The sequence below is a fragment of the Pelobates fuscus genome, chromosome 6, assembly GCF_036172605.1.
Source record: "Pelobates fuscus isolate aPelFus1 chromosome 6, aPelFus1.pri, whole genome shotgun sequence".
NCBI classification, from domain to species: Eukaryota; Metazoa; Chordata; class Amphibia; order Anura; family Pelobatidae; genus Pelobates; species Pelobates fuscus.
This window is the reverse complement of record NC_086322.1, coordinates 251832468-251854227: the sequence shown is the minus strand read 5'-3', so window position 1 is coordinate 251854227 and position 21760 is coordinate 251832468. Positions and strand designations below refer to the sequence as shown.

The window sequence follows — 21760 nt, the reverse complement described above, 5'->3', positions numbered from 1 at the left end:
TCGGGTAAGCTATATTTTTGTCAGACATACCTAGTACGTCCACAGTCCTAAAGGATTTAAGTAAAAAAAACTTTAAATGCAAAAATAAACACGAGTGGCGACATAAACACTGCTTGTATATTCAACACAAATAAATGTTGCTTTTCTTTTGAAATATAAAATCTTGGCGACGGTCTGAACCCTGCTGTTTCTTTACGTCCGTTCTGCAGTGGATTTATTCTGAAAAGGCGAATGTGCATCTCATGAAAGCAAATACATGCACTCTTTCAGCTCAACGTGTATTACACAGATGGTGCTTATGACTTATACAAGCAAGGTTATTCAAAAAGTGAAAAATTCTGGCTTTTGTATGTACGGAATTTTTCAATAAAATTATTTACTCAATGTATTTTCATTGTATTCAAAACATTTGAATTAAATTGGTGTGAATAGTGAGTTGGGCAAAACTGAAATTTGAATTGCAAAATTTAGGCTAAAATTGGGAAAAAAAAACAACTTTCCAGTGCAACGGTTTTAGTTTTTTTTCGGTTTACAGCTTAGAGCCTAAACCCATTTCTGTGGTGCTTTGCAACACATATCTATTTGTACAGAGGTATTGTTAGGCATGCTTCAATTAGAGCAGCAACAGGCAACATTTATTTTACAATCAGTTTAGATTAGTACAAAATTTACAGAGAATATATACAGTCAACACAAAACTAAACTCAGTACAAAGTCTCTTGTTCGTGTAAGATTCCCTGTTCCTGTAATGGGAGATACTGATCTTCAGAAGACATTGGCCAAATTAAAATCTCGTGTATGGATTTAGTTTAAAGGGCAATCTAGGTATTGTAGGTTGCCAACTCTGTAATTTGGGGGTGGGTACCTGCTTCATTTACTCCAGGGCAACAAGCTTTTAATTTAAACAGCTTCTGGTGGTAGTGTGACGACTACATCAAACCAATATAATTAATCCATTCATCCAAAGTCATTTTATGGTAAAAATATTCAGTCAAACCACATTTTCCATCTGTACATTGGTCTATTATCTAAACATTTCAAGCAGGGAATACTTTACTTACTTTTGATTTCAAATCTTAATTGCTTTTTGATTTTAAAAATCAAGCATGTCATGGATACATAACAAGTGTGTACGTGAGTGTTGTACATTTTAGTAGCCCTGTTGAAAATTGATTAAACAATTAAGGAACTCTTGAATTCAGTGTGTTTCCAGATGGGTTGGAATCTTCATAGCAAAAAAAAGTCTTAAACAGAAGAAGAAATGAACTTCTCTGGATTTCTTTCAAAATGGTCATGGAAATGATAAAAACCACAGGTCCATGGTCTGCTTTGGTTTCACTTAACCTCTCTGTACAAAATATTTTACAACATTCAAAAGTGGAGATAGTCAACTCTTGTAGGACGAACTGTCAGTATGTCACACATCTGGTATAGTCACGTTGTAATCTTCGTCTGTTTCCACCCCAACTTCTTCCTGTAAAATGTTTATATATAAATATAAACAAACAAATAGTGCAAAGATCAGCAACAGACCGCTTACACACTAACCTATGACTTGGCCTCCAAACTGCTACAAGTTTATAGACCCTCCCTAACCCGACAGATCTGAAATTTGGGTAATCATTACACAATGTAAGGGTGTTTCCATTAGATGCACTCACTCATACTTAGGAGTGTTTAAGGGTCACACGTAATATATACAAATGTATATATTGGCTGGTTAGAACAGTAATGTCATGGCCTTAGAACTGGGAGACCCAGGTTTCAATGCCACTCAGACCATATCACCAATAGGTGTCCCTGGGCAACATTGTATCTGCCTACTGCAAAATCCTCACATTTTGTAAACTTGTTTGAGTTCTCCACCTCTACAATTGAAAAAAAGCGGTTTAATATGTTGGTGCTATATAAATGTGAATAATAGTATTATTATGGGTATATTCCCTAAACTGTTATTTAGGTGTTTAGTTATAAAGAAGCATTATGGAAACATAGCTAAATATAACAGTCAGCCTGTCCCAGTTGTTTATTAAAGCTTGCGGATATAGGTGGTCCGAGGTTTGAATCTATCTTTGTTTCATCTGATCCCCTCACTCCCTGTAGTTCTGTGACCTAACTCTACAACCCATTTACATGTGCTCCCTGTATATTGAACTCAACACACAGGTTAGATTACTTAGTCTCCTGTTTTCAGAGATATACAGGTGATACTTGAAAAATTTGAATATTGTGCAAAAGTTCATTTATTTCAGTAATGCAACGTAAAAGGGGAAACTAATATATGAGATAGACGCATTACATGCAACGCAAGAAAGTTCAAGCCGTGATTTGTCATAAGTGCGATGATTATGGCTTACATCTCATGAAAACTCCAAATTTACAATCTCAGTAAATTAGAATATTGTGAAAAGGTGCAATACTCTAGGCTCACAGTGTCCCACTCTAATCAGCTAAGTAAGCCATAACACCTGCAAAGGGTTTCTGAGCCTTTAAATGGTCTCTTAGTCTGGTTCCGTAGGAATCATTAATGGGGAAGACGGCTGACCTGACAGTTGTGCAGAAAACCATCCATAAGGAGGGGAAGCCTCAAAAAGGTAATTGCGAAGGAAATTGGATGTTCCCTAAGTGCTGTATCAAAGCAAATTAATAGAAAGTTATGTGTAAGAAAAAGGTGCATGAGCTGTAAGCCATAATCATCGCACTTATGACAAATCACGGTTTGAACTTTCTTGCTTTGCATGTAATGAGTCTTATCTCAAATATTAGTTTCCCCTTTTACGTTGCATTACTGAAATAAATGAACTTTTGCACAATGTTCTAATTTTTCAAGTATCGCGTGCGTGTGTGTGTGTATATAATATATATATATATATATTAATAATAATAATAATTTTGGATAGTTGACATCAAGTAATTAGGTTTATCTTCAGGCCCACCTGCTAGCTGCCACCCTTTACTCAGGCTGCTGACCTCTCCAGGAACTATCTTAATTTTAACCTCCTTACACTCATAATTCATCACAAATATTTCAAGAACCAATATCGACTCCACATATCAAACAACTGGATTTACCGAAATTGAGCAGATGGCATTACTAAACTGATACACAACGGATTGAAATATACTTCCACTGGACCATCTTACTGCCAGGAAGAGATACCTTCAGCTGACCACCACAAACAAGGTACATTTAAACTAAAAACCGACTCACCCCCCAGTGTAAATTGGGTTTTGGATTTGATCATCCATTCAGCAATGCTCAGATTTCATTTCTAAACATCAAGAAAACTAATTGTTGAAAACTATTCACAAAAACACATTGGTTTTGAACTCCTGCAATCTGACCTGCATGCATGCTCTCTTATCGGTTATCTGCAATGCAGCCTGAAGTGCAAAATCTCACACCTCACTCCTGAATCCTAAAGAGCAAAGCAATGTAACCTGCCCCCACTGCTAACATCGCTACAAAACTAGAAGCAATTTTAACTCCTTTACTGCTGAGGCAATGATCAGCGATACTACATCATATCTGTATTCCCGAGACCCCCAAAAAGCGGTCGCTGCACTCAATTCCTCGCCAGTGGTTACCCTAAAATCACTTGACATCTTCAAAGGGACTCACAGGGGCTGTCGTGGCAGAGAATCCCAAGACTGTCACATCAGATCAATCATGTGCAATGCCAGATCAATAAGAAACAAGAGCTATTATTGCTGACCTTATTGAAACATGTAAATTAGCATGCATTACAGAATCATGGCTAGATGAAAATGCAGGGCCAATTCTACAGGCAGCTATTCCAGGAAATTCCTGTTCCACCGCCCGAGACAAGATAGCAAAGGAAGTGGATTTATGATCTCTGTGAAATCATCCTTAAAGGACCACTCTAGGCACCCAGACCACTTCAGCTTAATGAGGTGGTCTGGGTGCCAGGTCCCTCTAGGATTAACCCTTATTTCCCTGTTTTCCTGGCACTAGAGTGGTCCTTTAAATCCCAGACCAATATCAGTCCACCCACATCCAAACCCCAATCTTTTGAATGCGTAGCTGCCAGCCTCTCATTAGATAGAGGATTCCAGATACTGTTAATATACAGACCCCCAGGAGATGGGAAGATTTGTTTTCAGGGACTCTCAGACCTTTTGGCTGGCTTAATCCTTGAACACCCCAGATGGCTTATATTGGGAGACTTCAACACTTAGATTGATAATACCGTATCCCTGCTTGGGCAGGATCTCCTCAGCTTGATGGGTGGCTTCACACAAATCGTCGCCACTTCCACCCACAGAAGAAGTCATACACTTGATCTAGTACTCCAGTCTGGACTAGAAGTGTCACCAGTAACTGTAAATCCAGTTGTTTCGTCAGATCACCACTTCATTCACTTCTCCATTGTATCACAATCACCCAGAACCCAGCCTCAGAACCTGGTCAAACACTGCTCATTAAAAGGGGTGACGCCATTGGATGTAACATCATATATGGATCCAAGTGAACTAATGGACACCTGTGAAGACTCCAGCTCCTTAGTCCGACTCTACAACAAAACCATGAAAGATCCTAGAAATCATTGCACCAACAGGCTTATGCACTGTCAAAACCTACAACAATGCAAGGTGGTTTGATAGCACCATCAGAGAAATGAATGGAACAGGCTGTAAACTCGAAAGAAAGTGGTGCAGGAGACATGATCAAGAGGATAAAGATGCTCTTACCAAACATCTAAATAAATATCAATTCAAGATAACTCAGAATAAATCTTAATTTTTATCACGTGAAATTGCACAATCCCACAATAGACCCAGGCAAATGTTTTGCACGGTAGAAAGGCTCTGCAAACCAGCAGGCATGCATATCCCCACCAACTTCTCTCAAGATAAGTGTGAAGCATTTGCGATCTTCTTCAGAGACAGGATTTCCTCAATCCGAGCCTCTATCACAGCAGGTCAAACTGTAACACACCAGAACCACTACAATGGAATGCCAGATTGCCCCAGTTTATGGTCCACTTTTACAAATGTGGATATAGAGGGAGTTAAAATAACCATGCAAAAGTTATACCCTACGGGGGGCGGGGCCGGACCGCCGAGCTGGATGGTCGACAGTGCGACCAGCTCCTGCAGCCTAAGTCTAAATAGGCTTAAAAAAACATGTATCCTGGCCCAAAACCATCCGGCAACGGGGGCCCTCAGCGGGCAGAAAGCCCTGGACCTAGGGTGAGGCTGGCCGAACGGACTCCAGTCCCCTAGAAGAGGATCCCTCACTGACATTACCGAGGCCTACTCCGGCGGTGAGCGGGGCGGACGGCCGCTGCCCTGCCGCCTGCCGTCCAGCGCTCAAAGTCAGGCCCGCAGGGAACCGGCCCCATACCCCCCCCTATGGACCGGGGGGGTGATCCCGGTCCCCACCCTCAAGATCCGCAAAACCAACAAGGCAAAACAGCTAGGCCGCCAAGAGCCGCACTACAAGCTCTGACGCCAAGATGGCGGAGGCCACGTGGGATAATGCTAAGACCAGGGCCTGCACAGACTTCTTACCCGCAGCGGCAGTCCATCGAGAAGACCGCAAACACCTGCAGCACAGATTCTTACTGCAGCATTCCACCCACAGGCACCCTCGAACCCCAACAAGCCACCCACCTTCGTTAAGCCACCCTCAGAAGCATCCAGCGGGGTTCCGGTATTTCCTCCCTCCTCAGGGCAGGGAAACGAAAATTCACGCACAAGCTTCAGCAGCTCGCAACCACCACTGCACGGGGAGCTTCTCTGCACAGGGAGAAGCAAACAAGCCATCGCCCAAATCCCTCTTGGATCCTCACAGCAGAGAACCTGCCCTGCACCCAGCATGAGAATACACCAGCCGCACCGACTACTTCAGTCCCAACAAGGCATCGGCTGTCCTCCAGGAGGAACAGGAATCAAAACCAGGCATGGTACCCGATGTCACACAGCCAACTGTGCCCCAATTGAACTCTCACATATGCATGCTGGACTATTTAAATCTGCCTAAATTGTGGGGAAAATATGTTAAATTTTTCTAAGCAGCCTACACTAGCTAATGTTGATTACAACTGTAAGCGGGTCTAAACTTTGTCTAGCCTTTTCACCTGTATCACGTCACAGAACGAAATTTTACAAGACCCAAGTTTATTAAGCATGCCATTAGTTTACCCACTGCTCCTATCTTATGTATTAACTATTGGTAGTATATCAGACCTGTTCTGTTTCCTTTTTACTATGTCTTAACACACTAAGCACTGAACCATTTGTTCTCGACTCAAATCTATAAAGCGATGTCTTAGCATGTTTATCTACTCCTACCTTTCCCTAACGTTTAATCCTTCTTGACTATCTTAAAAAAAATGTGCAACTGTATCCTGTGCCACAATTGTAAAATCTTGTTTTAATCTGGTACATGCTACTGCTGTTGTGGCAAAGCATGAAAGCTTGTAATATTAACTCTTGCACGAAAAAATAAAGAATTAAAAAAAAAAAAAAAAGTTATACCCTACTTCATGTGACTTAGACCCTGCTCCAACTCAGCTTATATCCGCATGCATTGAAACACTCGCCCCAGCTGTCACAAAAATGGTGCCGTGTTCACTAAAAACGGGAGACTTCCCAGATCCTCTAAAAGAAGCTGTGGTAAAACCACTCCTGAAGAAACCTTTATTAGACCCAGACTGCATGGCTGATTACAGACCAGTATCCAACCATTTCTGGGTAAAATAATTTTAAAAGTAGTAGCAACTCAACTGGAGGTCCATCTATCAAGCTTGAACATCACTGATCCTTTCCAGTCATGTTTCAGATGCCACCACAGCACGAAAACAGCGCTAGTCCGAGTGCTAAATGATCGCCTTATGTCAAAAGACAAAGGTGATTACTCCATCCTAATCCTCTTGGATCTCTCAGCTGCATTTGACACCATTGAATATAGGATTTTAATAGAGCGCTTGCAGCACATCAGTGGTCTAGGAGGCACAGTCCTTAACTGGTTAAAATCTTTCCTCACTGGTAGATCACAGAGAGTAACATCAGGATCAAGCTCATCAGCACCAACAGAACTGGCCTGCGGAGTTCCACAAGGATCCATCTTGTCTCCCATGCTATTCGCAATTTACTTGCTACGACTGGGGGACATCATTAGGCGACATGGCCTAAGGTATCATTGTTACACGGATGACAACAACGCTACTTCTCCTTTGCTCCACACACCACAGATCCAACATGCTGCATCAACAGTTGCTTAGCAGACCTCATAGAATGGATGAATGCTAGTTGGCTTAAAGTGAACCCAGACAAAACAGTTTACTCTTGGTGAGGGGACCCCGGGCAACAAAAAATACCCATGATCACCCAAGCCTGGAACTTGGAGGCTCTGAAATCGTTCGTTCATCAAAAGGTACGAAACCTCGGAGTGCTTATGGACTCTGGACTATATAAACAGTAGATTTCCTCTGTGATCAAATCCGCCTACTTTAATCTGAAAAACATAGCCAGGATACAACACTTAATTCCACCGGATGATATGCCAACATGAATCCATGCATTTGTATACTCTTGGCAAGATTACTGCAATGTACTTTACTTGGGCCTCCCAGAAAAAGAACTCAATCACCTTCAGACTGTACAAAATGCAGCAGCCAGACTACTGACCAATCAAACTCGCTCCTGCCACATAACACCTGATCTCCACTCCTGCATTGGCTTCCAATTAAATGGCGAACATATTTTAAAATTGGCCTGCTAACCTTCAAAGCCTTAAACAATCAAGGCCCACAGTACCTGAAAGAGCTCCTGATACCCTACACTCCATCCCGTTCACTTCAGTCAACCAGCAAATCCTTCCGGTCAGTGCCAAGAATAAAGAAAGACTCAGGTTTCATGACATTCAGCCACGCTGCCCCAACCTTCTGGAACTCTTTACTGTGCGCAATCAGAGAGGCACCGTCCTTACAGACTTTAAAATTAAAAAAAAAAAAAAGCTAAAGACTCAAGTCTTCCATCAGGCATTCAGTCCGCTAAGCTGACCTTCAGAAACTCCTAACTTTTATGTCCTTATGTTTGTATAAAATCGCAAATTATTATATATTATAGTATTTTGATGTTTTTTTTCTAACTCTTCTCCCATTCTTTCTATTAAATTCAAGTTTTGGGTGCCTCCTGCATTAGACAATGAGAGGGAGGATTTCCATGTCATAACATTTTTGCTTATTAATTTCCTAACTTGGTTTTCTTCCATGTCTGTATAACTGAGGGTTATGGTCTATCCCAAGAGTGGGTGATTGAAGTATTCCTGGGTGTTGTAGAGCTCCAGTTTCCATTGTGATTTGCCATTTCTAAAGCTGGTAAGTGAGCATGTCTGTTGTGGATCTGCAGTCCTGCCGTTTGCACAGTCATGGTCTCGCTATTTTTGAGTGCACTGGATAGTTGCAACGGATAAGTTTTGTTCTCAGCTCACCTATCGCACGGTTTGGACACTCTGTGAGAAGAACCTTATTGTCCATTTAGGAAAGTTCCATTAATTCAGAGGATGTTATTCCTTTTAACAGATTTCTGAGTTTGAAGACGTATTAATTGTTTGTTTCTATATCCCTCCTATCAGATGATTAGCTTGGTTAGATTAAGCCCATATGACACTCTAAGCAGCGGTTATGATGATTGGCGTGTTTCTTCAACAAGGTATGAGAATTAAGGAAAACTTTGCCATACGTACTGTAACTTTCTTTTCCTGGATATATGCATTGCATCCCTACATTATTTTTTTTTAGAAACTTGGAATTAAGATTTGAAAGCTTATATAGTATGAGGGGTATTTATAGCTTTATTTTTCTATCCTAAACAGCCAAGTAGGCAGAGCTAACCCTATTGTCATGCTGCCATGCATAGCAGCAGGAAAAGAAAATTACGGTAAGTATAGCTAATTATTCCTCAATTCTCAGACCTTGTTAAAGGAACACTCCAAGCATCATAACCACTACAGAGAGTTGAGTGTGTCAGCTATATTTAAACTCAGACAGAACTTCAGTCTCTCTGGCTTATGTGATGAAGATCAGCCCATAATAGACCCCTGGTAAGAAGTCAAAATGTTCTAGAACAGCTAACCACAGCAATCTGTAGTTGTTATAGTGCTTGGAGTGTTCCTTGAAATAGGGAATAAGTAAATAGAATATAAAATTCTGGGAAGTGAAAATTTCCCATTAAATATGAAACATACATTAATCTCTCAGTGAGATATAGCTCCTAAAAATGCAATTCGTGTGTAATACAGAGGATGTGAAGATAAAAGAACAAAAGACAAACAGAAAGCTAAAACATGGTCAATTCACTTACAAAGAATTGTTTCTTGCTCTTTGGATATCCTTCAAGAATAGCGTCAAATATCTCTGTTGCCTTGGGGGGAGGGGGAATAAATAAATACATACATTAAAAAAAGGCATCAAGTTCCTCCCTCACACCATTAACAGGTACTTAGACCATGGGGTATTAGAACACAATTATCACTATTGGGTTTAGCAATGTAAATGCCCTAGGTCTGTTAACAATTTATGTGCATTTCAAAGAAACTGAGTAATAATATAGGAAAGGAAATGCGAACATATGGCATAGGTGTGGGACTCAGGTCTCTGAAATTTCACTCAGTGACTGCTTACTAGGTACCAATCAATCCAGACGGCCAATGAACCACAATAGTTACCCAGGCTACTTCAACTTAATGAAGTGGTCTAGGTACAGTGGTCCAGTTATTATCCCCTTAACACAGTTACGGCGTTCTAGGTCGTCCCCATTTAAATGGGCTTTAAAGCCGTTGCGTTGTAACGGTTTAAGCCCCCAGGAGCCAGGATCTACTTACCTCCGCCGCAAACCTCTTCGGGATGACTGCCTGACAGCCCACCCCCAGCAAATGAGGCCCCCAGGGGCCATGTGATCGCTCTCAAAGATATATATCACATCATAGTAGTGTATTTTAATGTTAATATATATATTATATATATATATATATATGTATTAAAATACACTTAGAATGACGTTACATGATATATATTTTATATACACGTATAATTACAATAATTAAATAAAAAATAAATAATATTATATATATATATATATATATATATATATATATATAAAAAAATTATATATACACACACACACATATATGTAATTTCATTCCAACTGTATTTTGCTATTAATATATATTGGTAACAAAATACACTTAGAATGACAATCTATAAAATACAAATAACCACAAATAAATATATATAATTACATAAATAACTACATAAGTGTACACGTAGAATTTAAATATATCTATGGAAAAAAAAATTATACGTGTATATTTAAGTAATCTTTTAACATAATTATGTGATTTACTTGAAAATTTGATTGACGTGCCTGACAACCCAGGCAGACAGTGCAGAGAATGTACACCAAAAGACACCATAAAACCTGTTCATGGGGGGGAGGGGGGGGGGGTACTGTTTTACTCGGGAGACTTCGCTGAACACAAAAAAAATGAGTGTTTCAAAATGATAAATCGTATTACAATGATGATATTTTCAGTAAAAGTGAAGTGTTTTGCATTTTTCACACACGAACGGCACTTTTACTAACGCTATTATTGTTGTAATACGTTTTACCGTTTTGAAACATTTATGTTTGTGTTCAGTGAAGTCTCCCAAGTATAACAGTACCCCCCATGTTCAGGTTTTATGGTGTTTTGGAAAGTTAGAGAGTAAAATATAAGGCTTGCATTTCATTTTTTTCACATTGAAATTTGCCAGTTTGGTAATGTTGCCTTTGAGACCTTATGGTAGCCCAGGAATGTGAATTACCCCCATGATGGCATACCATTTGCAAACGTAGACAACCTAAGGTATTGCAAATGGGGTATGTCCAGTCATTTTTAGTAGCCACTTAGTCACAACCACTGGCCAAATATTAGTTTTTTACTTTTTTCACACACAAAACAAAAAATGAACGCTAACTTTGGCCAGTGTTTGTGACTAAGTGGCTAAAAAATTTAAAAAGGGAATGTGCTATATTTAGCCCTGTAACTTTTCAAAACACCATAAAACCTGCTAATGGGGGGTACTGATTTACTCGTGAGACATTGCTGAATACAAATATGTGCATTTTATTGCAGAAAAGCGAATATCATGACATTTACCGCTAAAATGTCAGACAGAACTACAATTTTTTTTTCAAATCTTAATTTCTCACCTTTTTTATTTTATTCATAATAAGTTATGTTTCATATATGAATAGTTCATATGAAATTAAAGCCCTGTTTTTCCTGAACAAAATGAGATATAATAAGTGTGGGTGCACTTAATATGAAAGAGGTGAATTACAGTTGAACAGACCTATAGCGCAAATTCCAGGTTTTGTTTTGATCAGAACGTGTACTATTGACTCCATCCTGAAGGGGTTAAATCCACACCCATAATTTTTGGGGACCTCAACATTTCAATGAACCCACCTCGGATCTCTGTAGCCTCAAAACGTATTTCTTGTTCTCGCAGACTATCCAAGTGGGCTACTTCTCCCACACATGTAGCTAGCAGTACCCATAACCCACTCCATTTCCTCTCTCAGATCAGCACCCTTATCTTTTGTTCTCAAGAGCCCCTTCACCCAATAGCTTCAGCCTAATCCTCCCCAACATAGGAAAAAACTTTAATTCTCTTGAACTTCAGAAACTGTCAGCTAAACTCCACTCTCAACTCTAATCCATCCCTACATTCTCCTTGTGCATCACCCTCACTTCTGCCCTTGACAATGCAGGTCCATTCAAATCATATAACTCAAGCTGGATATGCCTTCAACCATGCCACTACCTATAAAAATACTCTGGAGGAAGTCTCGCACCGTGTCAATGATCTTCTCCATTACATATTCATGCTACTTTTCTTCTCTCTCTCTCTCTCTCTCTCTCGCTCTCTCTCAATCCAAGGTATCTCTTTGATTCCTTCAACTATCTGCTACGCCCTGCTGTGGTCACTCCCCATGCTAACTGTACAGCTGAACGTTGCACACTATTTTATGGATAATATCAATCCATTAAGGAAATAATTCTCCCCCCTCTCAATCTGACTTGGACTGTGCTTCTGACCTTTAAGGCCTTGTCCCCCAGCTACCAAATATAAAGGTATCTACACTTCTCCGTCCCTCTCACCCCACATTGATCCCATTCCCACTAACATTATCAGATCTTTCTCCCCTTGTCTTCTCCCATCCTTAACGCACATGTCCAACTGCTCGCTCTCTTCTGGCATTGTCCCCACTCCCCAAACATGCTACTGTTGTGGTTTTTTTTTTTCAAAGAGGTACATCTCTTGACTCCTCATCCCCCATATCTCTGCTCCCTTTCTCTACAATGCTTCTACAACAATATGGAACAGTGTCACTTTCTCAAAGTCCTCCTTGACCCTCTTCAATCTAGCTTCTGCCTTTTCTATACTATGGAGACAGCTCTGACTAAACTAATTAATGACCTAATTGCAGCTAAATCCAAAAGCCACTATGCCACACAATTGTTGCCTTTGACAATGTCGAACATATTCTACTTCTCCAAACTCCTCACTCCCTTGGGCATTGTGACACTTTGTTCTCATCTTAGTTCTCCCAGGGATCCTTCAGCGTCTCCTTTTCTAGCATAGCCTTCTCCCTTCATGCGTTCTCTGTTGGAGTTCCCTACGCCTCTGTTCTCAGTCCCCTTTGGTCTTTCTCTATACTATGAAACTTGGCAAACTTATTAATTCTAATGGATTCAATTGACAATCAGATATACCTCTTCTCCCTGATCTCACATTCCTAGACAGAGCCTCCAGTTGTCTCTCTACCATCTACAAATGCAGGTCCTCCTGCTTTCTAAAACTCACCATGTCTAAAACCGAGCTTCTTATAGCCTCATAATAGTAATCCTCCTCCTTCACGAGCATCAGCCTGCTCACTGCCTTGGTGTTATCTTTGATTTTTACCTCACCATTACACCTCGTATCTAATCTGTTGCCAAATCCTTCCAATTGCACCTTGAAAAACATTGCCTTAAGCTATTTTATTAATGAGCTGGTGCATGCACCTGTAATTTCTCACGACTACTGTAATTCTCTCCTAATTGGTCTCTCCAGAAACCATACAGTCATGGGACAGTTAATAACTGCCACTTATTTTTCTCTTAATTCAGTCAAAATAGTAACTCTTACCTACAAAGCTCTCAACAACTCTACTGCAGCTAAATGTTTGCACCAATCCATAGGTAAACACCTTCTATGCCACTCCGCTTTGACCTTCTCCTGTCTGCTGCTTTCATCCGTACTGCTAACGTGCGCTTAAAGGACTTCACATGGGCAGCTCAATTCTGGTGGAACAGTCTGCCTCCCCCATCAGACTTTCCCCTAATATATAATCATTTAAAGGAACACTAGTGTTAGGAATACAAAACTGTATTCCTAACAGTAGTGTCCCTCTCCCTCTGTACTCCAACTCTGCCATCCATGAAAAGGTTAAATAACCCTTTAAAACAAACACTTACCTGATTCAAGCACAGTTTACCCTCGTCGCTGGATTGGGCTCCTAGTCACCAGACATCAGCATGGGGAAAACTCAAATGTGCAGCAACAGTCGTGCACACATTATGCCTTCCTCACCATTAGGCCTTGACTATGCATTCCTATGTGGTGTCTTCATTAACTAAACCGTCAAAATCTTTAATGAATTCAAAATCATAACAAATAAGTCAATAACCAATAAAATCTTACCATTCGTTTTCTTTTTCTCCATTCCTTACCAAATTGCTTCCTTTCACTATACACCTGCATGGAAAACAAAAGATGGGCAACTAAATTCACCATTGCTGTAGTATCAGGAAAAATAAATAAATCACAAAAGGTTAATGTGAAAGATGACACTTCTCTGGAATTTACATAAATTGAAAAAATAAATCAGAAAAATCAACTATAACGCAAGTTGACCTTTTCATGAGATGCTCTTTTTTTTTTTTTTAATTTACTGAAGGTTTAGAAAATTCCAATTCAAAAAAGGCAAAGTCGGGGAAACACTGCACATCAGGATAATTGGGGACTGCCAGCTTCAAAAGACAGAGTTTGTAACAATGATTGACAAAGACTTAAGATGGAGGTGCCCAGTTGTAGGATAAATGTATATGGAGTTCTACAATTAATTAGAATATTTTCACACCTCAATATACATTTGATAAAGATAGGGGGGTAAGTAAACATGAACAATCTTGGTAAGTGAAGGTGGCCCTTTAAAATCTAATACTCCCTAATCTACTGCCTTTTGCATATTACATGCAGGTTAAGCAATGGGTGTGTAGGGGGGGGGTAGGAAGATTTCGGATCTGGGCTGCACTGAAACACAACGCTTATACCCCCTATGGTATAAAACTACTTCTCCCCACACAAGCTCCAGTTCTACAGAAGCATCAAAGTACTGCCTCTAATCCTATGGGGGGAAATTGTGGTAAGTAAAATGTATGCCTTTTCCCTACAGACAGAGACAGTTTTACACATGGGGATTAAACAAGCTACATAATCAAAATGGTGTGTCAGGTCTTCACAACAAGCTACATAATCAAAATGGTGTGTCAGGTCTTCACAACAGCTTTCAACATTTTGCACCCAATATTAGAATCTTCTGAGGCAGGTATGTCTAGATGATCATGCTTCATGAAAATGTGCAAGTAGCTTACAAATTTGCTTGGGTGAAGCATGCATATAGGTGACCAGGAGGATCCCAACAGACTGAAGTATATGGCAAGGATTTTTTTCTGGGTAGAGTAGTTTTAGAATTTTTTTTTTTTTTTTCTGTCTAAATAGAATTGTAGCATCTAATCTATGAAATATCTGTTTTCCTGCAGAAAGTAGGCAAGATAATTTCTTTGTTTAGATTAATGACCTTTAGGTCCAAATTTTGGATGTAGTCTCAAGACCATCCTTTCCATGTGGAAAAACATGTATTGAAATTTGTTAGATATAGTTTGAAATTCTCCCAGTCTCTTACCCCTTCTTAAAACCCAGCTGTAGGAATAGTACCATGTTTGTAATGGATGCTCAGAGGATCAATAGATTTGCACAAAAAAAAAAAAATCTTCTCCAAATATTCTCAAGTAAACTTCCCATAGAATCTTTCTTAGCTTTCAACATAATGTTCACCATCCCTGAATCTAAGCCTCTTGCTTGTAGAATCTGCTGCTCAGAGAACAGGCTATAAGTTGTAAAGTCCCTATTATTGAAAGTGGAATTAGATCGTACTGGGAGTTTCATATAAGTTCCTTTTCTTTAGATCTGAAAACCAAACTTGGCGAAGCCAGACGTGAAAGATCGCCATTACCGATGCATTCTCTAGTCTTGTTTTTCGGAAGACTCTCAAGATCAGAGACCAAGGAGAAAAAATATAAGCTACTGAAATTCCACTGGTCTGAGACCACAAACAGAATTTTGGTGGTCTGCTTCGTTGATTGAAGCAAAAAGTCCAACTTTCCAGTTTTCTAATGGAGCCCTAAGATCCATTGTAGGAAGGAGTCCCAAATTACTTTGCTAATGATTGCAGATGTCAGGAGACAGCGACCAGTCCGTTTATTTTAAATAATTTCTGGTAAGGGCATCTTATATTTATAGTCTTTTTTTCAGAACTGCTGAAATAGCAGTGAAATGCCTATTCACCCAATCCATGATTAACTTGCAAAGGTGGAGTAAGACTTTGTTCCACCGATAGCCTAGATAGGCTATGGCTCTAGTATTGTCTGAGCGAATCTGGATGCTTTTAGGCTTCTGGGAGGGGAATGATATAAGGGGATACCAGAATCGAATGGTTGTATAATACATTTTGAACGTTTGGTTAACAGTATGTCAGTCAAGTACTTAGGTTGTCTGAAAAAGTCATCGGATGCGGTCGTCACTAGACATTGGGTCCAAATCTTAGTATATGTCTGGGTGCGGCCTAAGGTGCCAAATATCATTCCTACATTGCCATGAATTCCTTCATCCTGGTAAATCAAAGTTGCACTGAAGATGGCTGCGGTCATCTCCAGAACAGAGGAATAAGTTGTTTTGCAGTAGTCGAACTGTGCTCTCTTATAGGCAGAGGCCTCAGTCGTAATGTGATGCAGCAGGAAGGCAGGCTGATCAAAAAAACGTTTCAAGCAGGTCATGACTCCTTCTGTAAAAATGGTTTTATCTTAGTGCAGTCCCACTATATGTGGCAGATGGTGTTCAGGACTGTCTGGCATATTCAAAATCCTCCATCCCAGGAAGGATCCATTGATTGTAGCATCTGCAGGATGGAGTACCATTGTGATAAGAGTTTGAAAGGGGGTGAGGGGCAGGACATCCAATCTGTTGCTGGAGAGTGCCACATAGAAAGTAATTTCCATGTTCCATCGGGTGTTGCTCCAGGCACAGTCCCATGAAGGATGTCAAGACATGGGCATGTGGAATGATGATTAAGAAGGTAGTTTGTTACCTGTTGGTAATTAAACAGTTTCACGAAAGTGGGTTCAGAGCAATTAGTGAGTTTACTACAATATATTCATCTGATTTGAGCATGTGTCTAACCTGAGGAAGTGACTGGGGGAACAGGGTGGTCAGGTCTGAAGCCTCTAAGTCTGGTGCCAAATGGACAGGGTGGCTTCAATAAGAGAATATGTAAATTCCAGCGACTTCCCAGTGCTCTATCAACCAACTGCAAGAGGTTGTCAGCTTGGTAAAACATCTTAAAATGTAGGACCACCTAACCTCCCATGGGCTATGGCAAGTTGAGCTGCAAGAATTTATGCTTGGGTTTACTCTTACTCCAGGTATACGAAATGAGGAGAGAGCAAGGTTGAGAATAAAGTACCAGGAATTGCTATAGGCAACGGCAAGAAGAAATGCTGGAGATGGGGGATAAGATTCATTTTTACTACCCTAATCCTACCAAGTTGGGAGAGGTATGGCAGCTCCTAGTTGTCAAGGTCCCTATGAAACAATGTAAGTTTTGGAAAGAAGTTCAAATGGTAGAGAGTCTCTGTTAGCTCTGATATTCATACCACCAGGTATTTAATGGCAGAATCTGACCATTGCAAGGGGAAACCCCAAAAGATCAAGGAAGGGCGCAACTCCAAAAGGGAGACATTTTGGACAGTAGACTTTGAATAATTCATATTTAGGTGGGATAAGACGTTGTACAGCTGAAACTATGCAATTATATTCAGGATCTGAACCTCTGGAAGTGTAACGTAAAATAGTCATTGTGTATCAGCAATTTTGTGGCATCTGTTCCCAACTAAGAGTCCATATATGTTGGGATTGTTTCTGATGGTGTTTAAAAAGGGTTAGAAGGCAAAAGCAGATCCGAGCAGAGTGATCTTTGTATATGGCTCGAAGCCACCTACATAATTGTGGTCCTAGTCCCAAACACATAAAAATAGCAAACAGTAACTCCTAGTTTACACTATCAAAGGCCTTCTCTGCATCAGTGGACAGGCAGAAATGGGGGCTCATGTGGGGATAAGTAGTTTTATACAATAGGGGGTAAAAACTGGAGGAGGTCTCTCATTTTAAAGAGGTTTGGATTACAATGCTCTGCTTGTCCTGTGAAGACGTGGCTGGAACCCCACATGTGAGTACTGCCTCTATCCATAGGGAAAATTAGACAAATCTGTAATCTCATTGTCAACCAGTTTGCTTTCAGGGATTATCTAAATGATTTGTGTGCCTATTCCACTGTTATGAAAATTAATTTCTAAGATTGATAATTAAACTAAAAGATATACTCCTACCTTCTCCTTCTCCTCTGGAGTCACATGGTTGGTGGCAGATTTTATTTTAACCAGTTTTTCCTGGTACCTGGCACATTCTTCTTTTAGCTGTGCCATTTCTTTCATCATCTCTTCGGTGGTCATGGAGCTTGCCAAATCCTTCAACTCTAGAAGGGTGGGACACACAAACATAATTGGCCTTATCAGGAATAACAATGATAGCTAGCATATATTTCTCAAAAGGTGCATAATGTATTGAGAACTTATTTTGTAGGATCAGTTAAGATGTGATTGATCCAAACCGATTCCAAAGCATTATAAAAAAGAGTTGTAGAACAGTATATTTTGTAAAAAGGAACTGTCATTTTCTCGTTTCCTCACCCCATGCAAACGCTACTTAAGAGCTTACTGGGGTGAATAAGGCAGGCAAAGGGGAGAGGAAAACAAACAAACACATGCTTCAACTGTATGCTTAATGTTATTAAGGCAAGAGATTTAGAAATGTGAAAAGTCGATGTGGCTTTTATACCTGACTCCAGCTGGCGAGAACTCTGCTGAGAACTCTGCAGCTTGCTGGAGAGTTCTGTGATTTTGGAATCAAGATCCTTGAGCTCTGAATCACTCACACTAGGAAACTGCTCCTGAAAATTGCATGGCATTTACAGTGGGTTCCACAAGTTGTAGGCCTTTGTAAAAACACAAACACACACACAAAAAAACACTGCAACACACACAGGAGCCTTGGCCCTCATCCTCTCATTACCTGATCTGCAAAGTAAATTTTCTGTTTTCCATAAACCTTCTCTTTGATCTTTCCTTGCTGAGCAAGTAGCTCCATTGCTTTGACCACAGCCTGGAATACAGAGATGGTCTGTGAATAAGATTTGTTGTCCATTTGTATACATGCACATATTGACAGAACGCATGGAGAATGATATAATATTAGACATTTCATTTTTTTTTTTTTTTTTTTAACAGTTGGACAGCCCAGACAGTCCCTCCTAAGAAGAAGACCGGTCGCCGGCTGGGGAACGGCAGCGATCAGTAAGTACATGGGGAGGAGAGGGAGCAAGGGCAGGGGTTAAATAAAAAAAAAAAAGTTTAAAATTATTTAAAAAAAAAAAAAAAAAAAAAATATTTACTGAGTGCCTTGACCCATCGCTGCAATACCATTAGAGCTGCTGGAAGCGATCATGATCGCTTCCAGTGCTCTAATTCCCCGTGGATGTACCTGATAAGTAACCATAGTGACAGTTTTTTTTTTGTCAGATGTACCTGATACGTCCGCGGTCACTAAGGGGTTAAAATAATTTTTACTCACTGTTTTTCCCAGGCCATGCTCCCGCTGCAGGTTACTAAAAACATCTTGAGTGCTGTAAGGTCTATTTTGGTCATTTAGATATTTTAGAATAATGTTTCCAGCTGTACAAAATAAATAAATGGGGGGAAAAAACCCCAAAACTTTTAGTTACATTATATTTATACCAATGTACAATATGTAAACTAACAAAAAGGGACAAACTGCAACCAACTTTTATACACAATTTTATTGGAATTCAAATTAGTTTTTTTGCATTTTTCACACAGAAACAAATATTAACGCTAACATTTGCCAGTTTGTGACTAAGTGGCTACTAAAAAGACTGGACATACCCCATTTGCAATACCTTGGGTTGTCTACTATTGCAAATGGTATGCCATCATGGGGGTAATTCTCATTCCTGGGCTACCATACGGTCTCAAAGGCAACATAATTACTCTGGCGAATTTCAATGTGAAAAAAACGAAAAATGTAACATGCTATATTTGACCCTGTAACTTCCCAAAACACCATAAATCCTGTACATAGGGTGTACCGTTTTACACGTGAGACATCGCTGAATACAAATGTGTATTTAATTGCAGTAAAAGCAAACAAGTATTATGACATTCACAGTTAAAATGTCATGCAGAACTAAAAAAAAAAATGAAAGGCTTAATTACTCACATTTTTAAAATAAATTTTTCATATTAAATTATGTTTCATAGCTAAATAGTTGATGTTAAATGAAAGCCCTATTTCTCCTGAATAAAATGATATATAATAAGTGTGGGTGCACTTAATATAAAAGAGGTGAATTACAGTTGAACAGACATTTTGTAAAATTCCAAGTTTTGTTTACGTTTTATTTTGATCAAAACGTGTACATTTGGCTCAGTCCTTAAGGGGTTAAAACCTCTTCAGATACTTACCTGAATCCAGCGCCAATGTTCCTCAGCGCTGGGTCAGGATTTCGCCCACAGGCAGGGGAGACCTAATGCGCATGCGCGGCAATTATTCATTGCTTTCCTATGGGGATGTCGACGAAACTGGAGGTCCTCATGCACAACGTGAGGACGTCCAGCGTCGTTTAGACGACCAAAAGTTGTCTAAGAAGCTGGAAGTCCCTGTAGTGCCTGTCTGGTAGAGAGCCACTAGAGGAGGACTTAACACTGCAAGGTAATTATTGCAGTTTATAAAAACTGCAATAATTACACTTGCAGGGTTAAGGGTGATGGGAGTTGGCACCCAGACAACTTCAATAGGCTGAAGTGGTCTGGGTGCCTGCAGTTTCCTTTTAACCCCTTAAGGACCAAACTTCTGGAATAAAAGGGAATCATGACATGTCACACATGTCATGTGTCCTTAAGGGGTTAAAGCAGGCTTCCCAAAACTCCGGCCCTCCACATGTTGCAGAACTACAACTCCCATGATTCTCAGCTTATCTATTTCATTCATAGAATCATGGGAGTGGTAGATCAGCACCATCTGGAGGATCGAAGTTTGGGGAAACCTGCTTTAAAGTGACTGTCACAATCTTAGGTCTTTGACCTGCTGGGAACGTGAGTTATACTTGAACCTGTCCCTCGCGAGTGTCGACATCTTCTTCCTACCGGTTCTATTGAGACCCTGGTGCTCCAGCTGCCAGAAGCCAATGCGAGGTCTATGAAGGATCCTGCAATACAACAATGAGGTCTATGGAGGATCCCACGAGACCCTCCATAGACAGAGCCTTATCCCCCAAGTTGTCACTAGTGACAAACACACACAGGGGTTTATTTAAGGACCCACATACTGTTGAGAACTGCAGATTGTAGGCAAAATAACATTCAACTTCCCCCCCCCCCCCCCCCCCCCCCCCCCCCCTTCTCAATTTTTCAAAATTTCAATTTGAGGGATAAATTTATTCGTGCAGATTTGATGTAAATGTTACCGATTGCCAGCTCCACCATAATTGTATATGTAATGCTGGTGTGGGTCTAATGAAAAGTGCTGCCCCACTGTATGCAACATTCATATGCTGCAGTACTGAGATCAGTTCCTCTTGGTGACTGATTCCACTGCTGCAGTCTATGAAGCCTACACACTGTAGGACTACTCTCTCTTCTTGTCTGGGAAACATAATGGATCTGGACAATGTATGGACTTTGCCTAACAGGTCCATTCAACTGGGTTTAATTACATCCAATAACAGACATGCAATCTATTATTATTATTATTTACACATAATCTAAAATAAAAATTAATTATATCGTTTTTATTTCATATAAAGAAGACCTAGTTGTGTCCCACCCACGAGAGATGTGAGAGACTCACCAGCCGCATCCTTGGATTTGCTCATGTCTTTGCGATGTTCGGGTACAGTGAGATATGGGGGGGTAAGACAGAGCAATCTCCCGCCACCTGGTTCATCAGCCAATCACAGAGCGCAGTCTCCCTCACGCTTCATGATGAGACAGCCACACAGAGGCGTGAAACGCAAACAAGACCTTAAACAACCAATCAAAAGTTTTCAGTTCGAAAACGAGGCTAGATACGCAAACACAAGGAGCAGCCAGTGACAGTTTGGTTTTCAGGTAATGGCGGCTTTATATGATTCTGAGGTAGATTTTTTATTTTTTTTTAATGCATTAATAATGATTATAAGTACTCTGTACCGATCAACCCGTATTATTTAACATGTTATAAGAGAATAC

At 40.2% G+C, this 21760-nt stretch overlaps 1 protein-coding gene across 1 annotated transcript; it reads right to left on the bottom strand.

Annotated features, from left to right (window-relative positions):
* Positions 1 to 954: 954 nt before the first annotated feature.
* PSMC3IP (PSMC3 interacting protein) lies at positions 955 to 21456 on the bottom strand. Its single transcript, XM_063425402.1, has 8 exons — positions 21381 to 21456; positions 19086 to 19186; positions 18528 to 18617; positions 18294 to 18405; positions 17786 to 17931; positions 13764 to 13817; positions 9334 to 9393; positions 955 to 1474 (listed from the first exon to the last, which is right to left on the bottom strand). Exons 1-8 carry the CDS (start codon positions 21403 to 21405, stop codon positions 1418 to 1420), a joined length of 645 nt encoding a protein of 214 aa, XP_063281472.1. The 5' UTR covers positions 21406 to 21456; the 3' UTR covers positions 955 to 1417.
* Between the last annotated feature and the right edge of the window lie 304 nt (positions 21457 to 21760).